This window comes from Stenella coeruleoalba (genome assembly GCF_951394435.1).
Source record: "Stenella coeruleoalba genome assembly, chromosome: 1".
Classification (NCBI taxonomy): Eukaryota; Metazoa; Chordata; class Mammalia; order Artiodactyla; family Delphinidae; genus Stenella; species Stenella coeruleoalba.
In genome coordinates this window covers 176423314-176449439 of record NC_137169.1, presented here as the reverse complement: position 1 = coordinate 176449439, position 26126 = coordinate 176423314, and the positions used below count along the sequence as shown (strand labels likewise).

At 35.2% G+C, this 26126-nt stretch overlaps 1 protein-coding gene across 1 annotated transcript in view; it reads left to right on the top strand.

The window, feature by feature from the left end:
- XPR1 (xenotropic and polytropic retrovirus receptor 1) overlaps positions 1–26126 on the top strand; it is a 199441-nt gene that overhangs the window by 137489 nt on the left and 35826 nt on the right. Inside the window, exons 7-11 of the mRNA XM_079918229.1 lie at positions 3496–3577; positions 12948–13138; positions 13350–13529; positions 19300–19471; positions 20603–20797. Of these exons, the coding sequence (XP_079774355.1) occupies positions 3496–3577; positions 12948–13138; positions 13350–13529; positions 19300–19471; positions 20603–20797 (820 nt within the window). The remainder of the gene's footprint in view (positions 1–3495; positions 3578–12947; positions 13139–13349; positions 13530–19299; positions 19472–20602; positions 20798–26126) is intronic.

Here is a 26126-nt window from a genome sequence, read left to right as displayed (position 1 = left end):
TAAAGATACATGAGAGAAGTTAGAAGACCCAGTATTTTTAAAATATCATTTCTTCCTAAATGGATTCATAGATACAACACAAACTAACTCAAAATCTCAACAGGGCTTTTAAAAAATAATTATTAAGCAAATTTTTAAATTTATATGAAAGTACAAAGGACCAAGAATAGCCAGAACAACTTTGGAACAACTAAGTTGAAGGATTAACACTATGTGGTATCAATCTTATTAAAGCTATGGTAATCAAGACAGTGTGTTATTAGTGTCAGGATAGGCAAATAGATTAATGGAACAGAATAGAGAATCCAAAAGTAGACCAATAAATATATGAACAATTAATTTTCAATAAATATGCAAAGGCAGTTCACTGGAGAAAGGATAGTCTTTTCAACAAATGGGGCTGGAGCAATTGGCTTTCATATGCTAAAAAAAAAAACCAAACGCACAACTTCCATACATTCTTCATACCATGTATAGAAATTAATTTTACATGTACCATTGACCTAAATGAAAACCTAAAACTACAAATTTTTGAAGAAAATATAGGAGAACGTCCTGGTGACTTTGGGTTATGCAAAGATTTTTTAGAAATGACACCAAAAGCACTTCACCAAGATTAAAAACTCCTGCTCTTCAAAAGACAACGTTAAGAGAATGAAAAGCAACAGACTAGGAGAAAATATTTTTGAAATATATCTGATAAAAGACTTGTACCCAGAACATATAAAGAACTCTAGTACTCAATAATAAGAAAACAAACAACCCAACTTAAAAATCGTCAGAAGATCTTAACCAAAGATGTCTGGGTGGCAGATAAGCATGTGAATAGATGCTTAGTATCATTAATAGGGAAATGCAAATAAAACCACAATGGGATAACACACACCTATTAGGATGACTGAAATTAAAAAGATTGACATACTGAATCTTGGAGGACCAAGAACTCTGATATCGCATATGCTGCTGGTGGAGTATAAAATGATATAACCACACTGGAAAAGAATTTGGCAGTTTCTTAAAAAGTTAAACCTTCGCCTGCAGTGAGATCTAGCCATTACACTCCTTAGTATTTACCCAAGACAAATGAAGCATATGTTCATATAAAAACAAACGTTCATAGCAGCTTTATTCATAATAGCCTAGAACCGGTAACAACCCAAATGTCTATCAGTAGGTGAATAGGTAAACAATGTGGTATATCCATACAATGGAATACTACTCAGCAATAAAAAAATAAACCTTGATATATGGAATAACATGATGCATCTCAAAATAATTATTCTGAAAAAATAAGCCAGACCAAAAAAGAATATATATATTATGGTTTTGTTTACCTAAGACTCTGGAAAATGCCAACTAACATATAGTGGCAGAAAGCAGGTTTGCAGTTGCCTGGAGGTGGGATGGGATGTGGTAAGAGGAAAAGAATTACAGAAGGCCAAAAGGAAACTCTTGGGGATGATAGACAATGTTCATTGCCTTGGTTATGGTGATAGTTTCATAGGCATTTACATATGTCAAAATATCAGATTTTGTACACCTTAAATATGTACAGTTTATTGTATGTCAATTTAGTCAGAAAAACAGTTAAAAAAAACACACATGAGGCTTCCCTGGTGGCACAGTGGTTGAGAGTCCACCTGCCAATGCAGGGGACACAGGTTCATGCCCCGGTCTGGGAAGATCCCACGTGCCGCGGAGCGGCTAGGCCCGTGAGCCATGGCCGCTGAGCCTGCGCATCCGGAGCCTGTGCTCCACAACGGGAGAGGCCACAACAGTGAGAGGCCCACATACCACAAAAAAACCAAAAAAACACAGGCATATTATAGTCACACTGCTTGAAAATTAAAGAAAAATCTTAAAAGCATCCAGAGAGGAAAGACACAAATTTTATACTTTAAATATGTGCAGTTCATTGTATGTCAATTATATTTCAATAAAGCTGTTAAAAATAAGGAAATTAACTTTGAAAAATTAAGTCTTTAGGACTGCATGTAGAAGGGATAGAGCTAAAGAAAACATGGAAATGGTTATCTCTGGTGAGGAGGGAAGGATTTTGGATCTGGAAGGGGTAAGGATTTCAAAGAAATGGAAATGTGCTCTTCTAAAGATGGGTGATAGGTTTAGGTACCTTTTATTATTGTCTCTAATAGTCCAAATACATTATTTATATGTATATGTGTGTGTATACACACACACACACACACACACACACATACTTTTGTAAATATGATAAATTACACAATTAAAAAATTTTTTTTTGAAAAAGACAAATGACCATCTTCCTTCTGAATGCTTTCAGTCCTAAACTAATATAGAGTTATCTATTACTGATGAATAATAAGTCAGAGTAAGTCTCAGTGTTTTTTTTCATTTAAAGGGTTTTAGAAAACATTTGAAGAATCTTAAATGTAATATCACCTACTACAATTTCTCTTATAACATTCATAGCAAATATTTAAATTGATAAGATCATCTCTCCATATTTCTCATCTATTTATGTTTAAAGTATCAGGCACTTTTATTTATTTTGGAAAGCAGTAGATTTCTTTTTATTATTTTCTAAATTTAAAATTACATTTATAATAGAGAAAAATAATTTTTGCATGTACACATTCTGGAGATTCTTTTTCTTTTTTTTTGGCTGCGTTGGGTCTTTGTTGCTGTATGTGGGCTTTCTCCAGTTGGGGCAATCGGGGGCTACTCTTCATTGCGGTGTGTGGGCTTCTTATTGCAATGGCTTCTCTTAGTGCGGAGCACGGGCTCTAGGCATGTGGGCTTCAGTAGTTGCAGCACGTGGGCTCAGTAGTTGTGGCATGAAGGCCCTAGGGGGTGTGGGCTTCAGTAGTTGTGGTGTGAGAGCTCTAGAGCACAGGCTCAGTAGTTGTGGCACACGGGCTTAGTTGCTCCATGGCACGTAGATTCTTCCAAGACCAGGGCTCAAACCGGTGTCCCCTGCATTGGCAGGCGGATTCTTAACACTGTGCCACCAGGAAAGCCCCCATCCTGGAGATTCTGACATGAGTGTATATTTAAAAATTCACTTTAAGGTACTCCAATATAATACTGTAAGTACTCAGAAAATGAGTATTCTTATTTTTATCATTGTCTTTAATTATATAGTACCAAATATGTGAACTCTAATTGAGTAATACTGACTTACAAAATTTAAATATGTACACACTGTAAAAGTGAAATTGCACTTTAATCTCTCCTATAAGAAAACTCAGTATATATATAATTTGATGCCTGAGATTCTAATTCTCTTTATTTAGTGACACAGATTTCTGTAAAATAATTAGAATAAACTGGCACTTCAATTCTAGTGTTATTGGATAATGAAGGATGATTCCCTGGTCCAGATTTACAAAACTTCAGATCATAAAATATGTTCATGGTAGAACTTTGAGGCTTATAGTGCTAATTTATTACACTGTATACTAAATGTATTCAATATTTTGCCCTTTACTCAAAATGCTATTTTTCTGTCCACAGCCTGCACCAGCATGGACTACTTTTAGAGTTGGCCTATTTTGTGGAATATTCATTGTACTGAATATTACCCTTGTGCTTGCCGGTGAGTAGTTTAAATTTTGAATTAAATTATTACTAATCTGCTTATGTCATATTCTGTCCCTCTACCAAACTACCAAAGCTACTGAAAGAGAAATCTGTCAGGGCTAAGTTTTTTGTTTTTATAAATGATGGAGGGTGGGTGTTGGTTATTTTGGTTTGTTTTCCCCTTTGGATATAATTATCCCTTTAAACATTGCTAGATTGTGACTCCTTATTCTCCATCATTTTCAGCGTTTAGTTATCAATAACCTCAGCTCCCTTGATCACAGATGAGAGTAAATAAGATTTTACAAAATTTATGCACTAAGGTCATTTACTTTGCTTTTTGGAGACACTCTCACATCCTTTCCAGAACCTATTTACAATTACTTCGCATATAATTTTAAGAAAATTAATTATATAATATTCTATTCTATAGCAGTTAAAAATTGTAAAGAGGTAGGAGGAATTGCTAGAAACAAGTACATTCCCAACATCAAGAAATGATGTAACAACAAGGGAGGCATAATCCTACTAAACCTCCCAACAGAATTTGACTTACCTCTCAGCAGCATTTTGACATTGTGGATCATTCCTTCTTGAAACTCTTCAGTTGATTTTGATGGGAAGCCACACTCTGCTGGTTTTCTTATTAAACTTTGCTGGCAGTTTTTTCCCAGACTCCTTTCTAGCTTTCTTTTGGCATCTAAATGTTAGGAAGTACCACTGGGTTCAGTGCTCAGATCTTTCTCTGTCTACATTCATTTCCTAGCTAGGCAATCTTATTGAAGCCTATGGCTATAAATATCATCTATATGCTAATAACTCCCAAATTATATACTGTTTCCTCTGAATGATATCTGATTGGTTACTTAGATGTCTAATAGGCATCTTAAACTTATGTGAACAAATTTATTTTATCACTAAATGTGCTTTCTCTTCCATATAGCATCACCTCTCATCAGTTTCTCAGGCCAGAAACCTTTAGCCTCTCTTTTCCCTCATACCTCATCTCCAGTCCATCAGCAAATCCTGTTGCTCTGTCTTCAAAACATGCTCTGAATCTGACCATCTCCACCAGTGCCATCCTTGTCTAGCAACCATTTCTTTCTTAGTACACTGCAGCAGCCTCCTGAATTTGTCTCCATACAGCCACTCTTGCCTCTCTATAGTCACCAGTGTCTTTTTGATGCAAGTTAGATCACGTCACTCTCCTCTTCAAAATCCATTAAATGGCTTCTCTTACAATAAAATTGAAAGTTCCTACTATGGTATGCAAGATCTCGTCCCTTTGGGCCTTTCTAACTTCATATTCTGTCATCCTCCCCACACTCAGTTTCACTTGGTTTCACTGTTTCCATCCACATTTGTTTTGTTACTATTCCTTGAACACACCAAGCTCATTCCCATCTGTGAGCCCTTTCAATTGCCTGAAAGGCCCTTCCCCAAGATGTCTACATAGCTTACTCCCTCACTTCATGTAGTGTCTACTCAAATGCCACCTCCTTAGTAAGGCCTTCCCTGATCAGCCTACCCTAAAATAGCCTGTTCTATCCCTTTAGCCTACATTAGTTTTCTTTGGAGCACTTGTGACATATTTTGTTTCATATTATCTGCTTTCCCATTGGAATATAAATTCCTTAATGCCTTGGCTTTTGTCTCTCCTGTTCACCATTGTATCTCCAGCACCTAAAACATTGCCTGGGATATAGCAGGGTTCAAAAAATGTTGGTTGAAGTTTGAGTGGATGGAAGAGAAGGACAGAGATGAAATTAAATGATATACAGAAAACAAACAGCAAAAAAACACATATCTCAAAGATTCTTGAATTTGAGGGCTTTTACTTTAAGGGCAGATAATCCTGGTATACCCCAAGAGTCTGTGTACTTGGGGCTTCCCTGGTGGTGTAGTGGTTAAGAATCTGCCTGCCAATGCAGGGGGACATGGGTTCGAGCCCTGGTCCGGGAGGATCCCACATGCCACAGAGCAACTAAGCCCGTGCACCACAACTACTGAGCCTGTGCTCTAGAGCCTGCAAGCCACAACTACTGAGCCCACGTGCCACAACTACTGAAGCCCGCATGCCTAGAGCTCCACAAGAGAAGCCACCGCAATGAGAAGCCCTTGCACCTCAACAAAGAGTAGACCCCACTCGCCACAACTAGAGAAAGCCTGCACGCAGCAATGAAGACCCAATGCAGCCAAAAATAAATAAAAATAAATAAACTTATTTCTTTAAAAAAGAGTCTGTGTATTTGTGCTTATAGTAACTGTGAGTCATTAATAAAGGATTAAATTCTGTTCAGTGAAGTCTGCACAGAAAATGACTTAGAAATAGATGTTATTGTATAAATATCCATTATAATCTGTTTTGGACTTTTAGTAATTATAATGCTGCTTGAACAAGGAAGGTTTATATCACTGTCACACTTAAACTATTCTCGATTCCAGGGACTATGTATTTTTCACTTTTGTATTTCAAGTTCCTAATGCAGGGCCAGACATATAGATGTTCAAGAAGTAATTTACTGAATTCATTATTCCTCATAAACATTCTTCTTAATTAAGATTGTCAAATTGCATATTACGAAATTATAGCCCAGGTTGTAATGGCTTTTAGATAGTGTGTGAACTTTACGTATTAACAGTGTATTTTCATTTGTATGTTTAGAGTTCTCCTTCCCACCAATTTTACTAAAAATTAACTGTGTTATTGTCTACTGTAAGCTCATGTTTTAATATTGATATACTTTATGTTCATATTTAAATCTAGCTCTGTGTCTTCAGGGATGAATGCAGTTTACTTATATAGAATGCATGGAAATACTACAATAAAAAGCCCAGCCCTAGATTATCAAGCTAGCTGTTATGGAAAGAACACTGACTTATCTACAAAAGGCCTTGCCTGGTTGCAGTCCCAGCTCAACTGTTTCTTAATTGTTTTGGCTTTAAAGACATGACTTCTCTGAAACAATTTCCTCATTTGTTAAATGAGCTTAATACCTTACAAGAACAGGGTTGTATTAGAATTCATTCAACAAGTTAATTTTATGTATCTATGATTATGCTTGATAATCTTGAGTCTAAAGATAGATAAGAGAATTCCTTTCCTTATGAAGCTTATTACACGAGGGAGATTAAGATATATTAAAACGATAGTAATACACTACAAAATAGAAGTGTTTTCTAAGCAGCTCAAGAGAACAAGTGATTACTTTCAAATGAGAGCATCAGGGAAGACTTTACTCATCTGTGTGTGAAATTTTTTCTTTTCTTTCCAAAATGAGCATGGTGTTATCATCATCACCATCATTAAATAAGACATAAGAATAGATAAATAAACTTCATTCTTTTTATGTGAATGAATTGAAATGAAGTTTTCTTAAATTCAGGGGCAAGTTGGGGTTTTGTTTTCTTTCATATGTATAGCCTACATTTTTGTGAGATGATCTGATTTATTTTCTAATGTGTGTGCTTTATGCATTTAGTGTTGCGTATTTATGTTCTCTCACTTCAGAACCTGTCTTTGTTTAATCTTTGTGTGTCTATGGGGGGAGGCAGGGTAAATACAGTTAAAGCCAGCTGTCTATCCTTATTTATCTCCCAGTGGTTGTGTAAATGATAACAGAGTTGAAAATTGAGAGAGAAACACAGCAGTAGTAATGCATGTACAATCATGATTCTTTTTCTTTCAAACATTCACATTAAAAAAAATAATGTGTGGGCTTCTCTGGTGGCGCAGTGGTTGAGAGTCCACCTGCCGATGCAGGGGACACGGATTCATGCCCCGGTCCAGGAAGATCCCACGTGCCGCAGAGCGGCTGGGCCCGTGAGCCATGGCCACTGAGCCTGCGCGTCCGGAGCCTGTGCTCCGCAACGGGAGAGGGCACAGCAGTGAGAGGCCCGCGTACTGCAAAAATAATAATAATAATAATAATGTGCATAATTGCTATGGTTTCTCAAGGGGACATGACCTGATATTTAATAATTTGTCTGAAATTCACATATTCCAGATATTTAGTGTTATGAAGATGAAAAGTTACCTGTTCAGATTTTTTAAAACTTGTTCTTATAGTTTCCTAGTAACCTGTACTGAATTGATATAATAATAATATATCATATTTCACTTTCTGGTTTGACAAAGACAAGAGTTTGACCATTTAAACTGCCTATAAGGGAACCCTTCTACATTGTTGGTGGGAATGTAAATTGGTACAGCCACTATGGAGAACAGTATGGAGGTTCCTTAAAAACTGAAAAAAGAGCTACCATATGATCCAGCAATCCCACTCCTGGGCATATACACAGAGAAAACCATAATTAGAAAAGATACATGCACCCCAGTGTTCATTGCAGCACTATTTACAATAGCCAGGACATGGAAGCAACCTAACGTCCATCAACAGAGAAATGGGTAAAGAAGATGTGGTACATATATATGCAATGGAATATTACTCAGCCATAAAAAAAGAATGAAATAATGCCATTTGCAATAACATGGATGGACCTAAAGATTGTCATTGAGTGAAGTAAGTCAGACAGAGAAGGACAAATATCGTATGATATTGCTTGTATGTGAAATCTAAAAAATTGGTACAAATGAACTTATTTACAAAACAGAAATAGAGTTACAGATGTAGAAAACAATCTTATGGTTACCAGGGGGGATTGACATGTACACCCTACTATATATAAAATAGATAGCTAATAAGTACCTACTGTATAGAACAGGGAACTCTACTCAATACTCTGTAATGACCTATATGGGAAAAGAATCTTAAAAAGAGTGGATATGTGTATATGTATAACTGATTCACTTTGCTGTACAGCAGAAAGTAGCACAACATTGTAAATCAACTATATTCCAGTAAATTTTTTTTTTTAAGTGCGTATAAGGGGCTTCCCTGGTGGCGCAGTGGTTGAGAGTCCGCCTGCCGATGCAGGGGACACGGGTTTGTGTCCCGGTCCGGGAAGATCCCACATGCGGCGGAGCAGCTGGGCCCATGAGCCATGGCCGCTGAGCCTGCGCGTCCGGAGCCTGTGCTCCGCAACGGGAGAGGCCACAACTGAGGCCTGCGTACCGCAAAAAAAATAAATAAGTAAAAAAAATAATAAGTGCATATAAGAGTGTGAAATAGCAAGCACTCATACACTAGTGGTAAAGTATTAATTGTCACAGTCTCTTTAGAGGATAATTTGGCAGCATATGTAAAAATTTTTTAGTACAATCACTTTGATTAAGCAATTTTATTTCTAAAAGTTTATCTTATAAACATACTTGTACATGGGTGCAAAGACATATATGAAAGGGGGTATTCACCACTATTTTGTTTATAATAGCAAAATCCTAGGAACAGCTCAAATGTCTATCAGGAACTGTTTAAGAAAATAAATGACATTACCCCTATACAATGGAATACCATGAAGATATGAAAGTGAATGAGTGGAAGTGGCTATAGTACTTCGGAGAACTGTTTGGTAGTATCACCAAAACTGAATATAACTATGCTGTGTTGTTTCTACCTTTTGGCTAATGTGAGTTTTGCTGTTGTGAACATGCATATACATGGATTTGTTTGGGTACCCATTTTCAGTTTTTTCGGATATATACCTAGGAGTGGAATTGCTTAATTATATGATAATGCTTTTTAACCTTCTGAGGTACCACCAAATTGTTTTCCACAGAGGCTCCATCATTTTCTGTTTCCACCAGCAATTTATGAGGGTTCCATTTTCTCCACATTCCCATCAACACTTGTGATTTCCTTTTTTTTTCCTTAATTATAGCCATCCTAGTGGGTTTGAAGTAGTATCTTGTTATGGTTTTGATTTGCATTTTTCTAATGACATTGACCATCTTTTCATGTGCTTATTGGCTATATGTATATTTTCTTTGGAAAAATATCTACCCAAGTCTTTGCCCATCTTTAAATTGAGTTGTCTTCTTATAGCTAAGTTACTAGAGTTCTTTATATATTCTGAATACTAGACCCTTATCAGATATATAATTTGCAAATATTTTCTCCCATTCTATAGATTGTCATTTTACTTTCTTGATAATGTCCTTTGATGCACAAAATTTTTTAACTTGGTGAAATCCAGTTTATCTGTTTTTGTTGTTGTGTTATTCATGCTTTTGGTGTCATATCTAAGACTTCCATTGCCAAATCCAAGGTCCTGAAGGTTTACCCTTATATTTTCTTCCAAGAGTTTTATGGTTTTAGCTCTTATATTTAGCTCATTGATTCATTTTGAACTAATTTTTGTACATGCTGTGAAGTATGGATTCAACTTCATTCTTTTGCATGTGAGTATCCAAATGTCTCAGCACCATTTGTTGAAGAGAATATTCTTTTTCATTGAATAGTCTTGGTTCTCTTATTGAAAATCCATCAGCCATAGATGTATAAGTTTATTTCTGAGCTCTCAATCTATTCCATTTGTCTATATATCTTTTTTTATGCCAGTACCACACTATTTTGTAGTACAGTTTGAAATCATAAATTGTGAGTTCTCCAACTTTGTTCTTTTTTCAATATTGTTTTGGCTCTCTGGGGCCTCTTACAATTCCATATGAATTTGAGTATCGATTTGACATTTCTGCAAAAAAAGGCCATTAGAATTTTTATATGGATTGTATTGAATCTGTAGAATACTTTGGGTAACATTGCCATTTGAACAAGTCTTCCAATCCATGAACATGGGATTTCTTTCAGCAGTGTTTTGTAATTTTCAATGTACAAATCTTTCACCTCCTTGGTTAGATTTATTCCTTGGTGTTCTATTCTTTTGTTTGCTGTTGTAATTGGAATTGTTTTTTTAATTTCATTTCAGATTGTTCATTGGTGGTTTATATAAGGACAACTGAATTTTGTGTGTTGATCTTTTTTTTTTTTTTTTGGCTGCGTTGGGTCTTCATTGCTACATGCGGGCTTTCTCTAGTTGCGGCGAGTGGGGGCTACTCTTCGTTACGGTGCTTGGGCTTCTCATTGTGGTGGCTTCTCTTATTGCGGATCACAGGCTCTAGGCGTGCAGGCTTCAATAGTTGTGGCACACGGGCTCAGTAGTTGTGGCACACAGGCTTAGTTGCTCCATGGCATGTGGGATCTTCCTGGACCAGGGCTCGAACGCGTGTCCCCTGCATTGACAGGAGGATTCTTAACCACTGTGCCCCCAGGGAAGTCCCTTTGTGTTGATCTTGTACTCTGCAACTTTGTTGATTTTATTAGCTCTAGTAGTTTAATTGTGTATTCTTTGGGATTTATACTTATTATTTTTGTTTCCTGACTGTTATATATGTGGTCTTTGGTTAGGAATCAGGATGTAAGACCATATATATATTTTTTTATTTTCAACCTCCTAACTAATCTTCTTGCTACCATACTTGTTCCTTTGCAGTCTGTCCTTCACATGACAGCTAGAATAGTCCTTTAAAATTATTAATCTGGTCATACCAATTATGTGAAAAACCTTTCATTGGCTTTATACATCTGAGTAAAATCTTAAGTCTTGACAAAGTCCTACCTGATCTGCCTGTAAGTAACTTTTTGCCACTTTACCTCTCATTCATTCCAGTCATAGTGCCCTGGCCTTCTTCCTGTTCCTGGACTACACAAGGCTTATACCTATCTTAAGGCCCTTTGTACTTTCCCTCTACTTGGAGCCCTGTTCCTCCAGAGAGTCACATGATTGAGTCTCTATTTCCTTAAGGTTCCTGCAAATGTCATCTTCTGAGAAGTTTTCTTGATCACCCTACCTAAAATAGCACCTAACATTCTTTATCTCTTTACGTTTTTTTCCTTCAAAATACTTATCTCACTATCTGACATTATACAGAATAGAAGTTGCCTGAAGACAGGTATTTTGTCTGTTGTTCATTACTGAATCTCCAGCTTTTAGAATGGTGTCACACATAATGGGCACCCAATAAATATTTGTCAAATTAATGAAAAAATGAATTTTCATCAAGTAAAAAGAAACTGATATATACTGAATATTCAAAAATGGGCCAAACGTACTGTTTTAGGCATTTAGTATATATTGTTCAGATTTAATCTTCTTAACAAACTTACGAGAATAGATATTCTCCCCATTGACCAACAAAGAAACTGAGACTTAGAAAAATTTAATAATTTGCCCTAGTAAAGCTAGGATTTGAAATCTGGTCTGTAGTATTTAACTCCAAAGCAAAGGCTTAAACCTTGTTATTTTTAAATTATTAAATGTGCTATGTGCTATAGAGAATACAAAGATAAATAATAAATGGTTATTTAAGTATATAAGATGTATATAATTAAATTTCAAATGAGTAGTGCTAACAGTAAATTTTATAGTTATTTGGAAAATTGAGAAATTGGTAGCCAAATTGAAATGTTTGGCACAGAATAGGCTCAAAATGAAACATATTGATTCAATAAATTTATGAACAGATGAGAATCTGGTTCTTAAGTAATAAGTAGAAATAGAATTGGTCAAAAGAAAGAGCAAGGCCATTTTAGGTACAGGGGACAACATAAGCAAAATTAGTTTGTTAAAAGGATAATAAAATTTATCAGGAAATAAGAATTTAGGGGAAACTTAATTGGAGTTTGGGAAACTTAATTGGAGATCAGATTGTGAAGAACTTGAATTGTGAGGCCGAAACGTTTGAATGTTATAATTATTGGCGATCTATAGGATAGTAGTGATACTGAACGTTTGTATGGGCATATGAGCAATTGAATGTAGTAATTAAGAGTATGGGCTTTGGAGCAAAACTGTCTGAGTTAAAATCCTGGCTCTGCTTTATCCTAGCTTGGTAAACCTGAGCAAATTACTTAACCTCTCTGCTGTAGTTTTCTCATCAATCAAATGGAGATAATAGTTTTTAACTCACAGAGCCATTGTGAAGATTAGATGAATTGTTATATGTAAAAATACAATCCTTAGCACATAGTAAGCATTCTATAAATACTAATTGTTGTCATTTATATGACATTTCAATTTTCACATTGCTTTCATATATACTCTTTCTTATAATTTTCATAGTAACGCTGTGAGCTAGGCATTACTATATCCAATTCAGTGATGGACAAAACAAAGCCAAAGAAGTTGTGTCATGCCAGAAATCCCCAGCTGACAGAACTGATCTGATGGTTCTAAATTATTTCACCATGGACTAATATGCTGAAAGTCAAATTTTAGGAAAATTTTTCTGGTGGAATTTTGCAGAGTGAAATGAAGAAGAGAAAGAACCTCTAAGCAAGTTTATCAGGCTCTTGAGATAACCTAGGTTTATGTTTTATTTATTAAAAATTCTTATACCAGGGTTATATCCTTGAGAATTAAGAGAAAGACAATTAATGGAGACATTATAAATTTTCTAACTAACCAATTAGTTGATATTCTTTCAGCTGTATTTAAACTTGAAACAGATAGAAGTATTTGGCCCTTGATAAGAATCTATCGCGGTGGCTTTCTTCTGATTGAATTCCTTTTTCTACTGGGCATCAACACGTATGGTTGGAGACAGGCTGGAGTAAATCATGTGCTCATCTTCGAACTTAATCCGAGAAGCAATTTGTCTCATCAGCATCTCTTTGAGGTAATCAAAGCAAGACATAAAATCCCATGGATATAGTTTACATTAGCCATATAGCTGGTTTAGTGGGTACTAAAATCTATTTTCTATTTGAAGAGGATTGTTGATGTAATAATTAAACATTTTTCTTACCTCTGTTTTATTAAAGATTTTTTAAGTAATGGTAGAGATAAAAATAATTTTCTTTCTTTTTGTCTTTCCCATCCTTTATCAGATTGCTGGATTCCTCGGGATATTGTGGTGCCTGAGCCTTCTGGCATGCTTCTTTGCTCCAGTTAGTGTCATCCCCACATATGTGTACCCACTTGTCCTTTATGGGTTTATGGTTTTCTTTCTCATCAACCCCACCAAAACTTTCTATTATAAATCCCGGTTTTGGCTGCTTAAACTGCTGGTAAGTCCAGAAATTTGTGTATCATTTTTAGAGTGGTATATTGATCATTGGCTTCCTCCAGAATGAAAACAAAACTCCTGTATTGCACAACTTCAGAAGGCATGTTCACATTGTAGTCTAAATGAGTGGTACCCCAGCTCCAGGGGCAAAGAATGCAGTATGGCGGGTACACCTGATGTTGTGCAGTAACAGTGGCCCTAGGAAAAGCACTCATGCATTTTTTCCTCCAAAATGGAATATGAAGTATCGAGATATTGAAATGACTTTGCAAATTAATAATTCATAATTAATTACTTTAAAGATTAATCAACTGTGATAACATGTAGAATTTTCCCTTTTTTAAGTGGTAAAACTATTACTTTCCTGTTAAATTGCTATAAGTAGTCAATCAAACATTTTTATTTTATGAAATATTGGTTCTCTAAAAGCAGTAGGAATATCTTGTCAGATCACCAAGTTTAATTTGAGAAATTGACTTTATAAATTCCATTTCTTCTTCCACTTTACCTATTTCTTAATGATCTCAAAATCAAGCAGTCTCAGCATTAGGATATAGAATTTCCTGCAAAAATGGTAGCTATGTTTTTTGGGATATTGTAGATTGCTCTGGAAAGGAACTTCTGCTTACTTCCAAATTTAACCAGCTCTATTTTGAAAATCAATTGGGAATGCTTTCGTATAATTATTTCTTAGATTACAAATTACAACTAACAGTAGAGTGATGGTTAGTAATTAAATTGACCAATCTCCACAGACTTCCAGAATTCTCATAATTATCGTCTCACTTTTTTTTCACCTTATAAAGTATATTGCCTTGAAAACTATAGTTTTAATTTCTTTTTCTTTTGTTTGCCCCTTAGGTTTAGGATAATTTTTGTTGTTGTTCTTAGCAATATGCTCTCTTTAGCATTAACTAAATTTTTACAATCTGAAGAAATAAAATATGACCTTCCAATTAAAAAAACATAGTAAGCAGTCAACAAATAAAAGCAGCCTATGTTCCAATGTAGGCAGGTATTTATAGCAATCTGAAAAAGAAAATGGCCCAAATCTTGATTTTTTTCCCCCCAAAGTTAATTGTTCATTTATTTGTATTTCTTCTTTCTTCCACTAGGATTTTTATCACAAACTGAGAATCTCCCTCTTTTCCACCAACTTCATTCAATATAAATAAATAAATAAGCAAGCAAACAAGGAAGCAAATCATTCCCTTAAAGTATAGCACCACTAGGCCTAATTTTGAGTTTGAATTCTGAGTGTGGAACTTAGATGTTCAAGCATGTTTTAATAAGTCATAAGTTATACCATCACCTTTAATGTGTTTTGTCATCATCTAGAAAACATGCTTTTTAGATTTTTTTTTAATTTAAGACAAAAGAAAAAATTGAGCCATTTTTTTCTCTTGAAATTTATACTAAAAATAAATCATTTCCAGTTAGTACAACAATATTAGATTACCTTTCTTATTTTGAGATTGTCATTTTATTTCTAGATTTTGTGGAGTTTCTAAACTGTTATTTGCATAAAAAATGTTAATATTCTTCTGGTTACAAGGAAATAACTACAAGATTATAAACACCTATTTTTCCTTCCTAAATTATTGTGAAATCTCTATAAAGTTATTTTCAAATGAGATTTGAAAGACTTAGAAAACTCAGTTGTTAAGATGATTGCATCATTACAATAACAAAATAATACAGTTGTGTACATTATGTGCTAAGTGAACATTTCCCCATTGCATCCTTCTTTGTTTAAATAGGAAGCGGGTATGATTCATGAATGACCAGTTATTCTTATTAGCAGAACGATTCCCCATTGAGTAGACATTTATCTGTGCATCTGTTGTGTGTTAATAAATGAGGACTGTTGATGGAATGGGTTGGCAGGGGTGTAATAAGAAATAAGAGAATAGTAAAATATACTCTCAGAAGCAGTGAAATACGGAAGCAAGCATTGTGATTTGGTATGTTTGTAATAATTGTAAATACTAAAAATGTTATTTATAGAATATTTTACTATTAATTGACCTATTGACTTATTTTAATTCAAATCTCACTGAGAAAATTTACCCTTAGAGTTATTTCTAGTGATTTAACAAGAACGTTTCTACCCTAGTTATGTTTTTCTGATACAGCTTTTCTTAAAGCTTCATCCTAAAGTAAACTACATTTCCCTTTTTCTTTTTTTCCTTAATTTTTGGTGGAAAAAGAACATATGTCACTTGGCCATAGTGGTAGGCACTGGGCACCACTTATATTCATATTTAAATTTGAATCTATGGAATTGATATGTTACTCCTCTCCCCAAAAGAAGCTAAAAAAATTTTTTTAAGAAATTGATTTGTTTTGATATTAGTATTATATGTCAGATTAATACAGTTTATTTACATTCATTAGGTCATATATCCTCTCTCCAGATCTGTATTTGTCCTACTTGGAAATCCAGTTAGGAAGCATAAACAATGCCTCAGATTTTCTAAACAAAAGTATCAAGTTATTCTTATAGAAGGCTGCATAAAGTTTTTAAATTATAGTCTTTTGCTATATTATTTTGGAATTGGTTTTTCCAGTATTTTCTTTAGTTGTATAATAAAAGTTTTACACGTGTCTATTATAAGAATAGATTAGAGAAATGTTCTCATTTAATAATGTACTATTCTGGACATTTTATATGTATCAACTTATTTAATCCTTTTAATAAACCATGAGGTTGGAGCTACTATTAATCCACAGTTTATAAATGAGGAAACCTAGGTTCAGGGAAGTTAAATAAGGTCACAAAGCCAGGATGTAATGGAGATGGGATATGAACCCAGGCATTCTGGCTCCATAATCTGTGTTCTTAAACACTACCATTTAACAGTTAGACCTGGTGGTCACTTTATCTACATGTTTAACTTTGATTAGTGGATCACCTAACAGGAATCTTAAAATCAGATTTGGAAAGAATGTGATTATCCACAAGTAGAAATTAAGACTTCATCTCCTTAACTGTTTATCTCCTTAACTTCATCATCTTAACTTAGAAGATAACATACATTCTTTGTAATAACTTGTTAGTGGTCTTTTTGTGTATGTGGGTAAAACATCAGATATCCAGGTTGTCTGTAGCTTTCTTAATACAGTTACTCAGTGAATTGTTATCATTTTAATTTAAATCACAACAAAGTAGAAGTTGAAAGACCTTAGCCAGAATAAGAAAGGAAGGAGAATTCTCACTCAAAAAGGGGAATTCAGGGCTTCCCTGGTGGCGCAGTGGTTGAGAATCTGCCTGCCAATGCAGGGAACACGGGTTCGAGCCCTGGTCTGGGAAGATCCCGCATGCCGCGGAGCAACTGGGCCCGTGAGCCACAGCTACTGAGCCTGCACGTCTGGAGCTTGTGCTCCACAACAAGAGAGGCTGCGACAGTGAGAGGCCCGCGTACCGCGATGAAGAGTGGCCCCCGCTCCCCGCAACTAGAGAAAGCCCACACACAGACACGAAGACCCAACACAGCCAAAAATAATAAATAAATAATTTTTTTTTTAAAAAGGAGGCATTCAGATAAATCTAAGATGAATTTGACTATGTGTTAATGTCAGGGAGTTAAGTCTGATCTGTTTATTTTCATTTCCACTCACCCTACCTCTGACCAAACTACTTGTTCCTTTCTTTGTATTTCCAGGGTATTTTGTATGCCTATCTGTAATAGCAGTTACCACATGGTGCTGTCATTATTTCTTTAGGTATTTATTATTTGACCAAAGGGATTGTGGGTCTTTAAGGGTACAGGCCATGTTTTATTTATTTAGTACCTCCACAATGCCTGACATATAGTAAATACTTAATAATCTTTGTTAAATGTATGAATAATTATGTTCTTACCTTCATTAGTTGTCTTATACCAATATTTACCACTCCCTTCTTTCTTTCTTTTTTCATCTTCTCTCGTCTGTAAATTTTCCCTTCCTTCCAATTTTATGTTTTATGTCACTCTTTTCCTTTTCTAGTGCATCCCTCTATCTCTTTGTTTCTTATTTAATACAGCGTCCTCCCCTTCTGCTCTTACAGAGGTTTTCTGTAATAGCCAGGTTTTGAGGCTGGGTGTGGCAGGTTGTGACAGTAATGGTAGTCTGTCTAACATCAGTGAGAAATGAAAAGTTTGCCCTAGGCTACCAGTTTCACAAAAGTCCATGACTAGACTGAGTAAGACTTCCTGATCCTTTTTTGTTATATCCTAAATTATTCTCTTGTTTCTGTCTCTTTGAATCTTTTAAATCCATTCTGTACCTAGAGTTTCTTAAAATATTATATAAACTGGTACCAGAACCTCTTTGTGCATAAATGATTAACATCTCAATCCCTAATACCTCCTACCCCACCCTACCCTGAAAAAAAAAATAAAGTTTGCTGTATCTGGAGCTTATGGTTGCAAATGGTAACATCTCATCTGGCTTACTGAACAGCTTTCTGAAAGAGTAAGCGAGTGATCAGAGATTGAACCGTGGACACAAAATATATCAGCTCCAGAAAGTAATGTCTTAAAGCCTGTGTTGTGTCCTGTAGACCCCTGGTCTAAATTCCAAAGCTCCAAGACAATACCTGTCATAGATAGTTGACACCCAGGATTGATTTGTAATATAGTCATTTATTATTTCCCTGAAATAATCAAAGGAATTATTTAGAGAAAGAATAGAAAGAACCAGCCAAGTCTGAGAGAAGAGAGCCATAGTCTCCCAGGCTGGATATGTCCATTAAATGAATATACCTAGATGGCAGGAGAGCTATAGCTTTAGACTCATTTTCTCAAAACTGTTGCTTAGCCAGAATTCCTTGTTTTAGGAGTCCATTTTCACCTGTGTAAGATAGAAAGGGTCTAACAGGGTGAGGAGGAAAACTGCCTTCATCCCATCTTCACTTCACTCAAGGCCTTTCAAGGCAGTCTGTACAATTTGAGCTTATTTCTGATGATTAGTATCTAATTCTTTCTCTCTCTGCAATGCCAGAATTTTCCTTTGCAGTAGTAAACAGGCTTCCACAGAATAGAGTCAGGAGGAGTTATTGTTATAGGTCTTCTGTAAAATGGGGATATGGATAACACCTAGCTCAGAATTGTTATAGTTAATGGATTATAAGAAATGCATTATGAGAAAAATACACAGAGTGGATTAGTGCTCAAGACATGTAACCTGAATTTATTTATCATTGTTTTTGTAACAGTAGGATGTGGGCTGATTTTTGTGGCATAATTTGAAGACAAATACAATTATCACCATGGCATTAGTGAAATGAAAGTGACTTTGGTTAGAGAATAATACATACTTCAGACGAGGCGCTATCCTCCCCTTCCTGTCCTGTGTAGGCAAAGAAGAGCTTTGTATTCAGTTAGCTAAGATGGGAGAATATTCCAGAAATTATCATAGCACATGGGTCTCCAGCAAAATTTAATTTAGACTAACGCTAAATGTCCTCTCGGTGCATTTGTGCCATTCTCTGTGCTTTCCACTTCAGCTCTTCCCACCTCTCTGCTTTCTGTTTTCTGACTGTAGCTATTCCTGCCTTCCCCCTGCCCCACCCTTTTAATTCCTTTCTTAGTTGTCCATTCAACTCATTCCCTTCATTACTAATTCTCAACCTAGCCACTGTTTCCAGGTCCCTGTGTTTGTGATTGGTTCATTGGTTTCCATTTTATCAACTAAAGTAATCATGCTGCAGGGTCAGACATGAATTAGAGAAATTTAATATGAACTTTCTTGTTTCTGTGTTTTCTGATTTTTTTTCTTTCTCCCAGTTTCGAGTATTTACAGCCCCCTTCCATAAGGTAGGCTTTGCTGATTTCTGGCTGGCCGATCAGCTGAACAGCCTGTCAGTGATACTGATGGACCTGGAATATATGATCTGCTTCTACAGTTTTGAGCTCAAATGGGATGAAAGTGGGGGCCTGTTGCCAAATGATTCAGAAGGTAGGGTATGAATGTGCATCCACACTACTGAACTGCCAGTGTAAACCAAGAAATACTGGGAATGATAACTGAGAAATTTAAGATCATCCAATAATATTACAAATTTAATTAAATGTACTTGGCACTCCTTTAGCAATCTCTTTATCTAATATAATTTGGCTCTTAAATTATATATTATAATTTTAGCTATTCATTTGCCAGGAGATTTACAACTTACACTTAAAGAATTCTAAAACTAAAAAACTTCTAATACATTGGTAATTAAATCACAGATGCTTTAGTGTCAACAATTGCTATCACAGTATTGCTTTACTATGATCAAAAATACTGATAATTTAGAAATTAGATCAAGTGCTTTGAGAAAGTCATAGATGTTTTTTAATTCTTCTTGGGGACCTTATTTTTCTTTTGGCTCTTTTTATCACTCTTTGTTTATGCCAGGTGTTCAAGTTACTAAGGAATTTTGCCTTAATGACAAAGACCAACTTTAGACAGATTATGTAACATCTGACTAACAAAAGTTAATGAAGCCAGTGCCAACACATTTTCATTGATGCCAGCAGATCACAATTCTATTGTATGTTGAACCACTCTGATACATTTCCAGAATTTGAAGAAAATTGATTTACGAACTCTATTCTTCTCATTTTAAAAGTATAAACTCTGCTGTTTGTTTTCTTTGTTCGTTTTATTTAAAGAACAAGAGTGTGAACAACCTATAGTGGATATATTGTAGTGGTTTGGAGTTCATGAAATTGACTGGAGTCACCAGTGATATATATAGGTTTTCCAGATGTTTCAGAGCTAATTTTTTTCTCCTTGATTAGTGTACTCATCTTCTAATTGTCTTATAGTTTTACCACACTCCAAAGAAGGTGATTCCAGAATAGATAGTCAGAAATCTGAGCCAGCAGATTTTTCTAAGTTCCCACTGTGTATTTTACCTTCTCTTCTCAGCTTATCAACCACTAAAAAGTTTAAGAATATAATAGTTGCAAAGAAAAAAGTGATTCTGAAACCCAGGTTCCTTGCTTTTATGGACTTCCTAGTGGTTACAATATATGACTCTAAATGATGTGAACAAGTTATTTTTTTTTAATTGTAGTCTTTTCTTCTTTGAAATCTTCACAGAACCAGAAATTTGCCACAATTACTCATATGGTGTGCGGGCTATTGTTCAGTGCATTCCTGCTTGGCTTCGCTTTATCCAGTGCCTGCGCCGATACCGAGACACAAAAAGGGCCTTTCCTCATTTAGTTAATGCTGGGAAATACTCCACGACTTTCTTCACGGTGACGTTTGCAGCCCTTTACAGCACTCACAAAGGTATTCATTGATTGTGAAAAGATTTTTCAAAATCTGGATTTTCACCACTTGAATCTGTTTCTTACTCTGGTTCCCTTTCCATTTGTCATGCTTCATTTTTTTCCATTGATGCTCCAGTCCCGTCAGGTATACTACTTTGTTCTTGAACACAATTTTAGTCTCATTTCAGTATTTACTAACAAGTACCGTTAAAAAGAATCAAAGTCATCTGGAAGAGAAAGGATTTTGATAACGTTTGAAGTCCTGAATTTGTTTAATGGGTTCAATCCAAGACACCTTGGGTTTGCATTTGGTTTTTTAGACTTCTTGTTCATTAATGAGGTTAGGAAATGCTACGTGAAGAAGATTCCCTCTGGCAATCATGTATATTTTTAATCGCTTTCCTTCACCAAGTAGTAAGGATTGTTTCCAGCCTATTTAACTGCAAATTGAGTTCTCTGATCTCTCTAGTTTCTTATCTCCATGGCAACCAGTTATTACTTGAGACTGTTCTTCTGTTGGGAGGAGAAAAAGGCTTTTAGGTTCTGAGCCACATACAGGCACTCCTTTTGAATTTTTAACCTTCTCCTAAGAGCTGTCAATCAAAGATCTCACTTCCTTTTACTAAAATGCCTTCCTTCTTTGTCTATTTAAATCAGTATCAGCCTACACCTTAGAGGCTGCACTCTCATCTGTGAGTGGTAAAGAAATGTTACCAATTGAAATTATTACAATTATTTTTAGATACTTTGATAAAAAGTTCTTTTTCTGTGATTTTTTTTTTTTAATTGAGATGCTGTATTTAGGAGCCTTAGCTAGTGCTCCAGAACTGCTGCTGTGTGTCTGATGGTCTTGAAAGATTAGGCTGGTTGTTTTTTGTAAAGCTTGTGATTTGGTCCAGCAGAACACTTTGCAGTAATATTGATAATGCAGCCAATAACTTTACCACTGTGGAGGCACTCTTGTTAAATGATATAATTTAACTAAGTACCTCAGTGAAAGAAATACATCCTGAAGCTCCCTTAATTTTTTTTTTTTTAACTCCTCTCTCATGTGCACCTACTGTTTGGCTAGCTCCTCAGACTCTCCATTGTACATGCTTACCCATTGGTCGGCCTGGGATACTGGTAGATTTTGTACTCAGATTTTGCATTTTACCCTTTCTGCAGGTCTCTCCCTTCAAGGATTACCCCTTTAAATTTCTAGCTGTTCCATCAACCCTGACTCTGTCCTGGAGGCAGTAAGACTGATTTTTCTGTGACTGGAGTAGAAAGAGGGTATTGGGAGCACCCTCAGGCAAAAAGCCACAAACTCACAATTCTTACTCTTTATGCCAACATCTTTTCAAAGTAAGCTCAGGCTTTTTGCCTGCTTTTGGTGGCTTTCCAGTGCCTTCTAATAGTTTTTTTTTTTTCCTTGAAGTATAATTGACTTAACAATATTATATTAGTTTCAGGTGTACAACATAGTGACTCAGTATTTCTATATAATACAAAGTGATCATGATAAGTCTAGTTACTGTCTGTCACCATAAGAAGTTATCACAATATTATTGACTGTAATTACTATGCTGTACATTAGATCCCCATGACTTATTTATTTTATAACTAGAATTTTATACCTCTTAATCTCCCTCACCTATTTCACTCATCCCCTAACCCGCCTCCCTTCTGGCAACCACCAGTTTGTTCTCTGTATGTATGTCTGCTTTTGTTTTGTTATGTTTGTTCTTTTTTTGGTTTGTTTTTTAGATTCCACTTATAAGTGAAATCATATACTATTTGTCTTTCTCTGTCTGACTTATTTCACTTAGCATAATACCCTCTAGGTCCATTCATGTTGTGGCAAATGGCAAGATTTCATTCTTTTTTATGGCTGAGTAATATTCCATTGTGTGTGTGTGTGTCTCTGTGTGTGTGTGTGTATACCCCCCACATCTTTATCCATTCATCTATCAATGGACACTTAGATTGCTTTCATACCTTGGCTGTTATAAATAATACTGCAGTAAACACAGTGGTGCATATGTCTTTTCAAATTAGTGCTTTTATTTTCTTCAGAAAAATTCCCAGAAGTGGAATTCCTGGATTGTGTGGTAGTCCTATTTTTAATTTTTTGAGGAATCTCCATACTGTTTTCCATAGTGGCTGCACCAATTTAAATTCCCACCTACAGTGCACAAGGGATCCCTTTTCTCCACACCCTCTCCAACACTTGTTTTTCGTTGTCTTTTTGATAATAGTCATTCTGACAGGTGTGAGGTGATATATCATTGTGGTTTTGATTTGCATTTCCATGATGATTAATGATGTTGAGCATCTTTTCATGTGCCTGATGTCCATCTGAATGTCTTCTTTGGAAAAATTTCTGTTCAGGTCCTCTGCCCATTTTTTAATCAGGTTGGGTTTTTCTGCATGTTGAGATGTATGAGTTACTTGTATATTTTGGATATTAACCCCTTACCTCATATATCCTTTGCAAATATCTTGTCCCATTCAATAGGCAGCACTTTCGTTTTGTTGATAGCTTCCTTCCCTGTTCAAATGCTTTTTAGTTTGATTAGGTCCCGTTTATTTTTGCATTTGTCTCCCTTTCTAAGGAGACAGATCCAAAAAAATATTGCTAAGACTGATGTCAAGAGCATACCGCCTATGTTTTCTTTTAGGAGTTTTAATGTTTTGGGTTTTACATTTAAGTCTTTAATTCATTTGGGGTGTATTTTTGTATATGATGTGAAAAGGTAGTACAGTTTGATTCTTTTGCCTATAGCTGTCCAGTTTTCCCAGCACCATTTATTGAAGAGGCTTTCTTTTCCCCATTGTATATTCTTGCCTCCTTTGTCATAGTTTAATTGATCATAAGTATTGGGTTGGCCAAAAAGTTTGTTCAGGTTTTTCATAAGCTGTTATGGAAAACCCGAACGAACTTTTTGGCCAACCCAATACGTGGGTTTATTTCTGGGCTCTCTGTTCTACTAATCATGTGTCTGTTTTTGTGCCAGTACCATATTGTTTTGATTATTGTAGCTTTATAGTATAGTTTGAAATCAGGGCACGTGTTACCTCCAGCTTTGCTCTTTCTCAAGATTGTTTTGGCTGTTTGGGGGGGGTCTTTTGTGTTTCCATACAAATTTGGGTTTTTTGTTTTTCTAGCTTTGCAGAAAATGCCATTGGTATTTTGATAGGGATTGCATCGAATCTGTAGATTGCCTTGGGTAGTATGGTCATTTTAACAATATTAATTCTTCCTATCCATGAAAACTCCCCAAATTTTAACTCTTGGTGAAGAATGCTATTTTTCAGTCCAGGCATGCATCATGATTCAGAAGGTTGTTAATAGAGAATTTCTAAGTCAGGCAGTTAATTTGATACATGCTACCCTATGGCTTAATAACCCTTTACTTTTCTCCCATCCTGGGTAAAATTGAGTACTGGTTTTTCTTTTCTTTTTTTTTTTTTTGGTTGAATATTTTAGGATATAACATGTCTTTAACTATACTGATACCATTCAGTAAGAAGCTGAAAATCTGAATTCCTCGAATCTGCAAACACTCCAAATCTGAACACCTAAAGCTAGAAGCAGTGGTTTGGATAGTATTGTCCTTAGATTTTTTTTTGTTGTTCATGTACCCATTCAAATAATCTTTTAAACTATTGATATATTGCTTTATTATCTTTATTTTATTATTTTAAATTATATTACTTCTCAGACATTTTTAAGTTTATGTCTGAAATTTTTTGTCTTAAATTTAAATAATTACAAAAAAATCTTTTCCAGTAAATTTTAAATATTCACATTTTTTTTTAAAGCTGCTAAGTGTTTCTACTAAGTGTACCCAGGTAATCTAAATATAGAGGCATTATACCATGATTTAATTTTTTTTAATGAAGCAATTCTACAATAGTCAGAAATTTTACATCTCTGTCCCATTGAACTTTATTTTAGTATAATATACTTTTGTTTTAATGACTTTTGTCTGATACATAGCATGTAAATTGAAATTAAATTATTAATTTCCTATTAGTAGGAAAATTAGTTACTAGGAAGATAAATTCCTATTATTAGGAAAAATACTTGTTAGAATAATTTTTTTCTTTCTGTGTTGTAATTATCATTACTCTGATTTTATCTATAGTTGTCAACATAACATTACAAATTTTAATAATTATTACACAAATATTTCTTTTTTAAAAAATATTTATTTATTTATTTTTGGCTGTGTTGGGTCTTCATTGCTGCACACAGGCTTTCTCTAGTTGCGGCAAGTGGGGGCTACTCTTCGTTGCGGTGTGCGGGCTTCTCATTGCAGTGGCTTCTCTTATTGCAGAGCACAGGCTCTAGGTGCACGGGCTCAGTAGTTGCTGCTCGTGGACTCTAGAGCACAGGCTCAGTAGTTGTGGCACTCGGGCTTAGTTGCTCCGCAGCATGTGGGATCTTCCTGGACCAGGGCTCAAACCTGTGTCCCCTGCATTGGCAGGCAGATTCTTAACCACTCTGCCACCAGGGAAGTCCCAATGTTTCTTAATGAGGTAAATTTATATTACTTATTACTCTTCCATTTTTCAGTTTTTATATAAGTAAATCCTGAGAAACTTTGTTAGCATTGCTATATACGTAAGAATGGAAATTTTGTTGTTGCATTGTCCCTCAGTTTTTTGGACAAATTCTGAATTATATGCCCCCCAAAATTGCATAGTAAACTATTATTAATAATTATTTTTTGTGATCTACCAAGTTTTCTTTGTTGAAAGCAAAGAGTTGAAAATAAACTGAGTAAAGAATTGAACATAAACTGAATGAAAAATGATTTGTTAACTAGTCACTAGAGTCATTCACTTTCTCTTTTTCTGGAGAGTATACCAAAACGCTTGAGTAGGACCAATCATATATTTAGTTTTAAAGGCTCCTTGTTTAGTTCAACATACTCAAGAAACAATTAGGAAAATTAAAATATTGTTAATTTTAATACACTTTTCAATGCAGTGTTTTTGATGAAATGCTTTAACACATTTTTTAAATGTATTTTTGAAAACAAATTTTGGAGCTGCAGATTACACTCATCCAATTTATAGAGAATATCTGCTATATACCCTAATTAGAAAACCAGTCAGCCAAATCAGAAAAAGTTCTGACTTTACATACCTTAATTTAAAATACTTTACTGTTAGGGGATATCTGTATGTGTATGGCTGATTCATTTTGTTGTGCAGTGGAGGCTAACACAACGTTGTAAAGCAACCATACTCCAATAAAAATTTAAAAAAAATAATAATAAATAAAATAAAATACTTTACCATTAAAAATGCTAACCATCATCTGAGACTTCAATGAGCCTTCTCATGCTTTTGCA